The following is a 13,264-nucleotide window of genomic DNA, read 5'->3' on the forward strand; positions in this document are numbered from 1 at the left end:
CAACAGTTTTTTCAAACACACGGGTTCTTAACCAATACATTTTTTAATTTTAATATTAAAAAATTTAATATTTACAATTCTTCAGCCAGGATAGGAGAGCAGAAAGGTGAAGCTGTCGATGTATATTTCAGATAAGCAGTACAAACTATGTTTTAATCTGATCTAGTGAAGGAAGCTGTTGAAGCTGTGTGAATCAGGAGAAGAGGGGATCGTCTCTGATAAACTTTCTGTAAAACTCACCACACACCGCTGATGTATACTGCTTGTAAAAAAATCACATCAGCAATTTAAAAATGTTTGGAAGTGAAGTTTATTATGTGCAGAACAACATGAAGAAATGCATGGTCATAAACAGGTTTCTTTACTTAAGTACGTTGTGTTTACTAATACAAAAGAAATGAACATTAAGTATCCATTAATTACCCTTTCTAACTACAATCTGTTTCCTTTCATTCTAAATTTGGCTTAATTTTAAAAACTGAATAAATTGACAAAAATGAATAATTTTATACACACTGATTGGCTTTCGAAAACCACCAGGTGGGTGGGGCCTCCGCGAGAGCGTTGTGCCTGAGATGACCAAATCAAAAACATCAAATAGCCCGGTGTAGAGAAAAACCAGAATCAGTGTGTTTAGATCAGTCTGAAGGCTGACCTCGAATAGGTTATTTCTACATAACGTACCTCATTATTTAAAACTATTGTGAGGTTGTAATGTAATATAATATCTATAGATTACTTTTTTTAAAATGTAACAGATTTTTGGATCATCTCTTATTCTACAGTCATGTGTTCATTTGTTCATTCCTACTTAAATTTTACTTTCTGAATGCACTCTTGCAAAGTCTTTTTCTGTAACAAGTAAAGATCTGTCAATATGTTGCTCTTAAATATAAATCCAGTATTTATAGTTCTCAAAGCTGAAGTTTCTCAGCTTCATCAGTAATGGAGCTGAACTCTGACCATAAGAGGGCAGCCATGGTCAGAATAAAACAAAAATAAACCTTTTAAAGCTTATATACCATCTTTCATAAGGCTATGTACAGAATATACAGAGAACAAATATTTTCCTTAGGGACAATATCATTTGTTACATAACTTGGTGGCAAACTAGGTTTGTGGTTGATAGCAGACAATTTGTACACCAGGAGCTACATGAAATAAAATTTAAAAATCTTCTGCAATTAGATTTTTGGTTTAAGGACTTTGGCTCGAATAATGAAGATATAGAAGTTTGAGTCCTAGATGCTAGTTCCTGGAAACCGAAAGTTTCACTCTTGATGAACTCATCCCTTCCTTCAGTTGGTTGTAAAACCATGACTTGCTCGTTCATCCATTCACTTCTGCTTATCCTTTTCAGGGTCATGGGGGGCGCTGGAGCCTATCCCAGCTGTCGTAGGGCGAGAGGCAGGGTACACCCTGGACAGGTCACAGGGCTAACACAGAGACAGGACACAACCAATTGCACTCACATTCACACCTATGGGCAATTTAGTGCTTCCAATTAACCTATCCCCACTAATTGCATGTCTCTGGACTGTGGTGGAAGCGGGAGTACCCGGGGAGAACTGGTGGAACTGAACTCAGGATCTTCTTGCCGTGCGGCAACAGTGCTAACCACTGTGCCATGGTGCCCGGGCTGACCTGTTATTCCCAGGCAGTCTCCCATCCAAGCACTAACCAAGCCCAACCTTGCTTAGCTTGCGAAATCAGACGAGTGCTCAGGGTGGTATGGCCGCAAGCTGGTTCGCTAAATATCCCTATAATCATTTGGTGTCGTTTTTGTGTTCACGTAGCTTCTGCTGTTTTGACTAACAGACATATGCCTCTTTAACTTTGGGAAGTGTTTCACCAGCAGATGCCTGAAGTGGTTCTGGAATTTCTTCCCAACAAAAGTATAGAATACAGGACTGATACAAAAGTAAAAGTAGGCAATGGTGCGAGTAATTTGAAGTGCATAACCCAGTTTCTGTTTGTCCTCACACTCACTCTTAACTTCATTGTTAATGTTCATCAAGTGTACAACGTTGAAAGGAGTCCAGCACATGAAAAACAACAGCACAATAATGAAGATGAGCCTGACTGTCTTGAATTTGCTTGCAATCCTGGATGACATAACAGTGATTGCAATCCTACTGTAGCAGTAGAAAATAACAATCAGTGGGAAAATCAAGAAAACACTCAGCTGAAGGTAAAACCCAGATTTTCTCAGCTTGTCCATATCGACATAGGTAAGGTTTCGAGGGTACTCCTCACAAAAAGTTTTGTTATCAAGACTAGAAAAGAAACTACTATAGATAATCATTGGTCTGATACATGCTAACCCACTGACTAGCCACACAACAGTGCAGGAGATTCCTGCATACTTTCGATTTCTCACTTGTGAGTCATTCAACGGGTACAGAATTGCAAGGTACCGATCAAAGGTCAGAAGGGCTAGAAAGAGTACAGAGCTGTAAAAACCCAGATAGTAGACAGTACTAACAATCTTGCACATAACTTCGCCAAAGATCCAGTTAGAGAGCTGCATGTAGACTGCCATGAAAGGAAGGCTGATCATGAAGATCAGGGAGGACATCACAAGGTTCAGCAGCAAGATGTTGGTCACAGTGGTCAGCTGATCAAACCTAGAAAGCAGTCAACATAAAAAGATTCACAGGTCAGTCATCATGAAACAATCTAACCTCAGGTGTTTTCCAGGTAACAGAGATCAGTGGAACCTTCAGTGAAGTAAATCAGCACATCTTTAAAATCAGTGGCATTTCTGGATGTCATCATTACCATGGAGTCTGAGCAAAGATATTAAATTATAAAATAATATTTTGGAATGCACAAATACAATTAGTGGAAAGTACATTGACTTCTTGGTAGGACAGCACCTTCTAAGCTTCTGCTGCTGTGCCCCTGACAAGCATGTTAGAGTCCACAGATGTACCCTCAGTAAGAAAATGTCTTGAAAGTTTATTTTGTGACCCAGAAAGAGTAATATTTCAAACTCTTTCGCCATGCTCCTCCGCCATTGGCGCTTTTAAAATGTATTGTTATATTATATTAGAAAACCAATAACAACATTATCATCCTTCTGGCAGACAAGAGTAGATGCACGGCTTTGCTAAACCAGAAAGAGTATCACAAGAAAAACATTGTCACCGGTCAGTAGCAAAGATACTTATGACCTTCAGGCAGAAACATGGGTGTGCCAAGGATTCCCCAGTTTCACCCATTGTGGCCAACTTGTACATGAAGAACCAATGACTGAACCAATGACTCAAGTCATTGGTTCAAGTACGTGGATGACACCTGGGTGAAAATCAAATCTCAGCATGTACCACAATTCACTGATCGCGATGAAATGAAGAGTTCAAGCTAAACGCAGAACAAAAATCCAGAGTTTAATACTCAAAGAAGACCTGCAGGCCATTTGTGGCATTAACAAAGCACTAAAAACAACAAAACAATACAAAAATCCTAAAAAACCAAAGTAATGACACACTTGATGCAGACGAGTCAAAGAGCAGAAGTCAAGTACAAGCTGCAGTCATAAACCGGAAATCAAAAAGAAGCAACAGTAGGAGGCACTGGAAAGTGTGAGTACAGAGACAATCTGAAGACTGGGGATACTGCTGCACGTATGAACATACACAAGGGTCAGTGATTAACTGACTCAACGCAGGTGTGACAAACAAAGCAAGGGACCTGGAGCGCGTCTCAGATGACATATGACAAGAGGTGGGGTACACTACAGAGGTGGATGGTTAATCAATTAACTCTGTCTACTGCAAACTAGTTCTATTAAAACTTTGTAGATTTCTCAGAACTCTACGATGGAAAAAGGTCATGCCATTTGAGTTCAGCTTTACCCTTTTTCAGAATGTTGAGCACATCAGCGTAAGAAGTATTGCATCTAGTGCCTGCCATACAAACCTGGCTTTTATCGTGTTGCATCAGTTGGAAAGAGAGGTGTAACACAAAGTGAGTTTAGACTCAGCAAAAACCACTAGTCATGAAAACTGTTGTCTTTTTACCTCAGAACCTTCACCATGGTAAAGATAACGCACGTAATCTTAGTAGGTGGTTTTGTTCAAAGCTTTAGCTTAAAATTAGCTGTCAGTGTCACGTTTTCACCAATTCTAAACATGTTTTCAGGCCAGTGTAGATTCTCTACTGGAAGACTGTATTTTATATGTGCAAGTCATTAAGCTGTATCTCAGTAACATCATGAAACAGGCCCAGCTGTAGAGTTACTGCAAACCGTGCATATCTATATAAGATATACTCAGTTGGTATGCAGAAACTATAATCTGTAATCTGTTGCTATGTCTTATGTAACGGTGCTGGAACTGCAGCTAGTAGAACACAGTAAACACACTAAAGTGGTTTTTCACATTATCTTAATTAGGCTATGGGACAGTATCCTTTAATGTATCTAGTTTAAAGTTTCAGAGCTGCAATGTGCAACTATCATGTTGGAAATAAACAGCATCACAAAGATGAATAACTCTATTCAGGTGCAATATTTTGCGTTATAGAAACAATGCTGAATTTTAAGGTTATTATGTTCTTTATTAATTTTATTTTTATTAATAAAATGTATTTTTCTTCAGCTTCAGAAATTGTCACTGACTGGAGTAAGTGGGATGGTTTGAAATCCCCCTTCCTACGTGCATTTGCACAGAGCCTGAAGCAGGAAACTTACTTAGCCCTTATCTCTGACTGGGGTTTGAGGTTTTGTCAAGCTACTGCACCAGCGTTAGTTTCATTGATCATTTTTGTTAACAACCTTTTTTTTCTGATGAAAACAAAACGATAACTAAGTAAAAACTATGATGAAATGTAATGCCACTTTCATCGACGAACAAAAATGAGATCAGCATATTCTGAAGAGATAAGAATCAAAATGATCACTGTTTCTCATGAAAGCACAACAAAATGTCAACACCTGGGAGGAAGAGATGTGTTGACATGTGGATGCATACACACAGGTTAGCTGACTAACTGAATATATGGAAAGATCAGGTTTTCCATCACTGAATCTTTTTCCTCCCCTGATGGCGCTGATATATCCCAACAATGTCATCATTCATTATCCCTGATAAGGATCAGCGGATGGATGGATCTGAAAAAGTGTTTCAGAGAGCATGAGATGTTGTCATGCATGGATGGTCCACCGTGTAGTCAAAGGTGCATCATCACCAACAAAAGATCTTGGCAAAAAATTATTAAAACTCTGAACATAAATAAAGGTGACACTGCTGTACGTATGGAAACAATACGACACCAAATACATGCTGACAGAGCTAAAGGTTGGCTAATACTCTTAGTTTTACTGATTTTAACTAAAAACATAAATTTAAAAGAAGAGCAAGGCACACTTATCACAAATTTTTAAAGCTATTAAAATTATGACGGCTTAATTTGACTGGTTAATATATTTGGTTTGGTTGCTGTTGTTGGATTCCACTGTAAGCCTCTGCTACAAAGCAGGCAGGTGAAATCATTTTAGAGTTAATCTTGAGGTTTCAGTGTTTCAAAGGCAGTTTGCTGTTTACTGGTGTACTTCACCATGGTAAATTATGCCGCAGCCTGTTCTTGAACACGTTTGGCCTGCAGGTGTTTGTTGACCTAATTTGAGATTTGCAAATAGTCTGCGTCTTTGAGTTTTGGTTTTAGATTCATTAGTTCTTGCTGTCCAAATGTTAACCACCACTCAGGCTGCAGCTGAGCTCAACAATGCCAAAACGTTCTTACGTACACAATCAAATGTTAACTCAATGACATAAGCAATGGTTATTTGGCACTATGGCCTTTTAGTGATAGAACTGTAATACTGGTTAATACTGGTTACTAGTTAATAGGCTTATTAACTAGTCTATTCTTGCTACCTTTCCTTTCTCGCTTCACATACATTTAAATACTTTTCCACTCACACAAAGAGCTGCCGCTTTGCCTTTAAAGCCTCGTACAGCAAATACCTGCATTCTTGTTTGACATTGTATTTAGGCTTTGATTTACTGGGAGCTCTATTTTGTATTTTATGTTTAAGTCAGCTCCTTTTTAGTGTAAATCTTTCACTTTCCAAGATGTTTTGTACAGTGTTATTGTTTATTAAGACAGTTATTTATTTTGCTTTGGTTTGGCTGTTTTAACACAGTGAATATATCTCTTATCTTACCGTCTTAAAATCAGTTACACTGCTAGATCTATTTATGTACCTAATTGGTCAGAATGTCCCACCTTTCATATGAACGTGTTCACAGATTCAGGACTGACTAATTAAGCTGATAATCACCTTTGTATGAGCTGATTGCTGATGTTGAACTAGTTTTACTGTAGGACAGATCCGACATCTCCACTGGGTTCATTTTATTTTCACACCTATAACTTTCATGAAATGGTGCAACAAGCCACTTTTAACTTGCACTGAAGCATAACCATCACAGACTTGTCATATTTTTACATTGTTGTTTTCATGAACTCTACAGTATTCGTGTAATAAGAAAAGGCTGAATGTGGCTGTACTCTAAGACACGGCAACTCTTTTCCCTCGTACATCTTATGAAGAACCCAGTCGAGAACTTTACCAGACTAGACCACAGGTGTTGCTAAATCAGTCAGCATTACCATCTTAGGAATTACAGCTTAAATTTTCACCTAAAAGTAATGTGAGTCACAGCAGGGATGGGAATTCCGGCTCGTTTTAGAGAACCGGCTCTCTCGCTAAAAAGAGCCGGCTCTTTCGGCTCCCGAGCCGCTCAATAAGTTGTTTTATTGCTTGAATTAATTTATTATCAACAACAATATAAAATAGAATTCAGTGCACGAATAAACTTCCTGAATCCTTTATCATCCACAACTGAAAACACTTGGATATCAAGTGCAATCATTGGCGGGTCTTCATTCACTGAGTTCTCACAGAGTCTCATAGAGCTCTGGGTTGGTTTAGGTGGTTGTGGTGGTATATGCATGATGCTGTAGATACTGCAGCAAAAGCAGCAGCAACGGTTGCAGTAGACACGCTGGCACCTTCATTACTGACTGATTAACTGACTGTGTTTTATCGTCCCATTGCACTGATGGGTGGACAGTTCTCAGGTGTCTGTGCAGGTTGAGAGAGGGTGACCGACCCGCCACAAGTCTCAAGAGTTAAATCAGTAGAAATTCATTCAAGATCTTTTATTTAATGCCAACACTGCAGAGAACAAAATAATCCAGCTTTGTTAGACTAACTTACCGACAGATGATGATGAGGACTATCCCGTTGCAAATGACACTGAAGGCAAACATGAAGTAGTAAAGGATGGACAGCAGCGCTCCCAGTTTGTTGTCATTGTCCCTGGTGCATGGTACAGCTTCTGTATATTCGCTGTAGTCATAATCCGAGTCAGTCGTATATTCCATCTTTGTGTCAAATGCTTAAAGGAAAGTCTGACAAACAGAAATGTAAGAAAACACCGTTTACAATACATTCAGAATGACGTGAAAATTAGAAAACGATCAAGTCTTAACCCTTGAAAAAAAAGCCAGAAAATCCTTATTCTTTGGAACTGAGATGTTTATTAACCTCTTAAGCCCCAACGCCCCCTGATACGGGGGCAAAAGCAGGAGATCAGGTAGGCTTGGGGCTTAAGAGGTTAACCCTTATAACAAAATCCACAAACTTGTTTTTGCTAGATCGTGTTATGTATGATATATTTTTAATTATATATTTTTTGTATCGCATGTGAGACATTGGGGGGAGTTTTGCAACTTTTATTTAACATTGCTGTTACCAAAGTTTTGTCCATAACATTTTGAAACAATTTGATGAGATATATGTCTCAGAAACTCATGTACCAAATATGATACAGAGGGCATTATAGGGTTAACTCTATTTGGAATGATATAAGAAGGTGAAGCTTTAAAAATAAAAAGACAGGAAGCCTGAGGAATGAAAGCAAATGTAAGCATGAACTGACTTACTGTCTGTCCTATTTCTTCTGCTGCTGTCCGACTCTGATGATAGAGTTTGGTTATCTGTGTTTAAGTTACCAACACCAGAGGAAGTTACATTATCTGCCTTCAGGGAGGAGCTGTTGTCAATTGTGCTCAAAGCAGCAGAGCAGGGTGTTCTGTTTATGACGTGACATGAAAGCCACAGCAGGGACTGAGAAGACTTCAAAGGATCGGGTCATGAGGTGGCAAAATGATCAAGCTTGTTTGATATACAACTGGAACAGAAGTGACCCACACAAGGTAGAGCAGTATTCTAATGAGACTCTGCTAATGTGTGTTCAAGAAGCTCCCGTACTTTGGAACAATTCCCACCCCATTTCCATAGTCGAGCACTTCTCCTGTGTTTAGACTAAAAACTGCACTGCAAAAACACAATGCATGTGAGCTGCACTGGTGATGTAATTTTGCTTCAGGAACCTTGGAGTAAAGTACGATTAATTGTAACCCTGGTCCCACGTAGCTATGGTCAAAGCTAGACTGCGTAGTACAACGAGACTGGGCCTGGGTTCGTTATACTTCTATATATGAATACCAATCCCTTCTATAAATAAAGGCCACCACAGCTGTATCTTACACAAATTGCTCCCCTATAAGCATTTATTTGGGGAAAGAAAAACAAATAAACGTAATGTCAAAGCACACACTGTCCTTTACCTCTTGCAGATCACAAATATATAAGATCGGGACCGCAGGTAGTCGACCTCAATCACGCAAACGTCTACCACTTGTTCCGCCCCAGAGAGGTGTCACTCTCTCGTGGATGATGATGTGTTCTGGAGTGAACTCCAACCCAAGCTTCACTGGTCTGTTTCCCAACTCGTGACGTGTGGATCCTTGTAGACGTATATGTTCAATCAAACCAAACTTAAAATTAACCAAGTAATTTTCTGTGCTGATCAAACAGTAAGTGAAAAGTGAGCAAAATAAAAATGTCATCTTTCACCTTTTTAAGAGGTTTCAATAAACCGTGATGTCAGGGTATGTGAAGTCAGGTGCAGCTGAGTAACCCCCATCAACCCACCCCCACCTGTTTTTTTTTTTGCTTATTTTCCTGAAGTGGTTTGCGGTTTATTTTTATCCACCACATTTTCATTTTGCATGAAATGGAAACATTATAATTTTAGAAATACTTCAAAGTCTTGCAAAGGTTTGCGCTGCGGAAGAACAACGTGACAAAATGGAAACAGACTGTGAAGGGACATTCAGTGTACAGCTAATAACAGACCTGAAACATGAAAATCACGTGTTCATTCAGCGATAAGGAGTGTGTTACACATTCTTTTTCATATTCTACTGTCTGCTAATTGCACTCAATCTCATTATAGCCTCTTCTGCATTTTCTCTTCAGCCAGGTTTCGTCTGCACCAAAATTTGTCCCATCTGTGCTTTACTTCAATAAACCAGCTATAAATTAGCACAGAGATGGTTTGGGTGGAAATATATACATAGATATAGATCTATTTATCTATCTACATATATATTAGTATACATAATAGGTGTGTGTATTCGCGTAGCTGTTGGTATGCAGTGTGTGTCTGCAGGTGCTTCTCACACATTTGTCGCAAACTTACCACAACAACCACAGAACAACAACCACGGGAAATGCTGAGCTGGTAGTATCATTTCACCTAAAATCTCCTTTCTTTACCAGGACCAAGTTTTTACTGTTACTGTGAAATTCTTAGAAAGTCTCAAACGTCTACAATAGTTTTTTCCAGGATTTCAAAGCATCTAATTGTCCTCATGTACGGAAACTCATGTACGGGTTCATCTACGTCAGAGTTCAATTTGGTTTTTGTTTGTTTTTTTCAATCACCCGTTAACCACAAGTGCGTTGCATGTCCTATGGAGGAGAAGAAGACAGTGTTTTACTCCAAGTATCTCTGTTGAACTGAAAATCTTTGACTAACACTTTGCAGCTTTGACTTTTAGTGGGCAGCACTGTGTGTAATTTTAAAATGACTGAAAGGCTTTAGACTGCAGCTGTCATGCGTCACATGTATTTAGAGTAAGCTGTCAAAATAGCACATGAATTATGAGCATATATAAAGTATATTTAAATGAGCTGTGATAGATCTGTGGAAGTAATATTCACAAAAAAGACGTACAACAAAACGCAAAACACATTTAAATAAGTCTATAAAATGATTGTGTTTCGTGACACTGGTCGGCCCCTCGTTTGTACCCCAATCATTCTAACATCATTTCCTGTTGCTCGTGCTGTCTTTGACAGCAGCTGCACAGAGACCTGTAATCACGCTAACATATTATTTATCCAACATATTGGATAAGAAGTGGTTAAATTGGTTAGGTGATCTCTAAGAGCACTTAGAGATCACCCAACCAATTTGTACCACACAGTAGGACATATTATTATTTTTTATTAAAATATCACAAACAGTTGGAGAGATCAGCACTAATTAGGGGAGTTAAGCCCATATTGACACCTGCTAATCAAAGTATGTATGCCCCTAACTCCAGTCTACAATTCTCATAAAGGTGGCAGCTTTCCATAAACATGCCTGGATTACTAAGTTACTAAGTCCTGGAAGCTTTTTAAACATGTAGGTCTAAGAGATTAACTCACCTCATTATTGGCCACAGTTGTGACCAAGTGACCAATAAAGGAAATGACCTTTTTTTATTTGTGCACTGGCTTCATTTTACAACACTGCAAGTTGCCACTTGCCCTGAGCATGGAGGAAACTGAGCTTATTTTTTTATTATGGCACATCCTGTCAGACTGATTCAAACACACACAGTAAATTTGTGCTTTGTTAAGACAAGGAATAATTTAATTTATGAAAACCTGTTCAAGCATAAGCACCTTATACTCTATGCTCCCTTAGTTTTTCATTTAAGCTCTCTTCAAGTTTCAGATATTTATGATTAAATTTGATATTTAAAAGGATCTAATCTTTACTGTAGGAGTAAATTCTTAGAAAAAAAAAGCTTTGCCGTAGAATTTTGATTAATTTAATTTAATCCCAAACTGACCCAATAAAATATAGTTGGAACAAAATTGAAAAATCCTTCATTTTAAAAAGTAAATATTCTGTCTACCACCTGTGGCTGAGGTTGTAGACTTGTAGGTGAAGACAAACTGCACAGTGTCCATCGATTCATTCTCTTCTGCTTATCCAATTCAGGGTTACAGGGGTGCTGGAGCCTTTCTGAGCTACCACAGGGTGAAAGGCAGAGTACTGTATACCCCAGAAAGGTTGCCAGTGTTTGTAGGGCAACAAACAAACAACTATTCACACTAACATTCACACCTACAGGTAACGTAGACTCAGCAGTTTACCTACCCCTACTAAGTGCATGACTTTAGAATGTAGGAGGAAGCTGGAGTTCCCAAAGAGAACCTATGCAAACAGGAGCAGTGTAAACTCCACACAGAAAGATCCCAGAGGATCCAATACCTTCTTGCTGTGAAGCAACAGTGCTAACCACCATGTGACCATGCTTCCCAAAATTGCACACTGTCACCAGAATATTCATTCAACAATAGAAGCAAACTAGATAAAGTTGTGTTTCTTCTGAAAATGCAGGGTGAATGCCGTGTAATGGAAATTGTCTTCCGAAAACAGCTGAAGAAGCAGAACTATCTGCTAAAAAGAGGCAAAACCTGAAGGGTCACAGGTGGGATCCCGCGCCGCCCGCTATTAGAGCACCTGCTCATCCTGCGTGAGCTAAACCAGCAAGCTGAACTTGTCTGCTGACAATTGTTTTGCTATGGGCAAAATTCGAACTCACGCCTCCCGCTCTCAGAACGCCTGCTCGTATCAGTGAGCTAAAATACAACTCACCGTGGTGAGCTAAACTGGCGGCCACACTTGTAGTGTGGTCCAATTCATTTCAATGGGACAAAAATATGGAAAAAAAAAGCTTTATATTTTAAAATGTATAAAAGTAATGAACACCGAAAGATAAAGGTTACAAGAGCAGAAATGGCAGAGTATTTTAAAATTTGAATGGTGAAAATAGCACAAAAACTGTGGGAGTAGTTAAAGGCCAAGGAACGGAGCATCTAGAATAATAATAATATGAACCAGAAAAAGTTGCATTTCCTGCGAAAATTCAGTGTGTGTAGCAGAAACTGATTTCCAAAACCAGCTGAAGAAGCAGAACTGTCTGCTGAAAAAACAATGTTGCCATGAGGAAGATTCGGACCTGGGCCATCCACTCTAAGGACGCCTGCTCATCTTAGTGAGCTAAAACACAGCTCACCCTGGCGAGCTAAACCGGCGATCACACGTGTATTTCAAAAAGTATAAAAGTTACGAGCACCAAAGATATAACTGGCATTAGCAGAAAGAGCAGACTTTGAATGGTGAAAGTCCCATAAAAACTGTGAGAGTAGTTAAACAGCAAAGAAACGGAGCAACTAGAGTAATAAGGTAGAAGAACAAATATTAAAGAGAAACAGGAACTCAATAGTGTGACGGCAATCACACCATTACACACTAATTATTTGAATGCCTACGGCATGCACACATACTGGACAGCTGCTTAGACTCAGTATGAAAGCAACATGGAGCATACACCCATGGTGGAAGGTTACTTTTAAAATGTATTCCACTACAGATTACAGATTACATGCCCCGGAATATATTTTGTAATGTATTTCATTACATTAAACAATGAGAGTAACATATTCTGAATACTTTGGATTATTTAATATATTATCATGCTGTTTACAGCTACATGAATGTCCTATTGCTGTGTGATTTATTACTATCACTGAAGGTTACTCTCCATACCAGTACCAACTAGATGTTTAAATCTTAATATAAAATGAGTAACAGTAGGTGGACATTACATGCTTCCAGCTCCCGTTTCTGCTCGGTGACAGCTCGTACTTTTCTCTCCCTCCTCGCTCACAGACACATCACGGGTGTGACAGTCCATTCTCCCTGCAGCACGGACTACACTGCCCATCAGGCTACATTCTTTAGGGCGATGCCTGTAACACTCTGCCTGTTGCCTTCATTATTTGCCTTATTTATTTGAATAATTTTTTTAAATATTTCTTCACGCCATTATGCGGCCGTAAGTGGAGGTGACATGGGCCGCGAGATTGAGACGCAGGCATTAGAGCCTCTGTGTGTGGGTTTTGTTTCCACGCAGGTGGAAATATACAGAGAGAGGGCATAGCCGAACATATGAAACAGGAAAAGGCTGCCGTGTAATCCCATTATTTCAACTATGTAACTGGATTTTAAAAGGCAACGGTAACAGAATACAGTCACTCGTATATTTTATTTCAAAT

General features: G+C 39.0%; 1 protein-coding gene across 2 annotated transcripts; it reads right to left on the minus strand.

Moving 5' to 3' along the window:
* Nucleotides 1-327: 327 nt before the first annotated feature.
* LOC308386135 (C-C chemokine receptor type 3-like) lies at nt 328-8,971 on the minus strand. 2 transcript variants are annotated; one of them, XM_080865456.1, is made up of 3 exons: nt 7,960-7,989; nt 7,232-7,425; nt 328-2,627 (listed from the first exon to the last, which is right to left on the minus strand). In XM_080865456.1, exons 2-3 carry the CDS (start codon nt 7,396-7,398, stop codon nt 1,751-1,753), a joined length of 1,044 nt encoding a protein of 347 aa, XP_080721582.1. In that variant the 5' UTR covers nt 7,399-7,425; nt 7,960-7,989; the 3' UTR covers nt 328-1,750. The 2 variants fall into 2 exon arrangements, with proteins under 2 accessions (XP_080721582.1, XP_080721581.1); XM_080865455.1 differs by having other exon boundaries at nt 7,232-8,971.
* Between the last annotated feature and the right edge of the window lie 4,293 nt (nt 8,972-13,264).

Source organism: Rhamphochromis sp. 'chilingali' (assembly GCF_963969265.1).
Source record: "Rhamphochromis sp. 'chilingali' genome assembly, chromosome: 18".
NCBI classification, from domain to species: domain Eukaryota; kingdom Metazoa; phylum Chordata; class Actinopteri; order Cichliformes; family Cichlidae; genus Rhamphochromis; species Rhamphochromis sp. 'chilingali'.

Excerpts from the sequence above, each read along its gene's own strand:
- LOC308386135 (XM_080865455.1), bottom strand. The coding sequence starts at position 7,398 with ATGGAATATACGACTGACTCGGATTATGACTACAGCGAATATACAGAA. Across the intron at positions 2,628-7,231 it reads GTCCTCATCATCATCTGTCG|GTTTGATCAGCTGACCACTG; the intron begins GTAAGTTAGTCT and ends ACTGCTTTCTAG.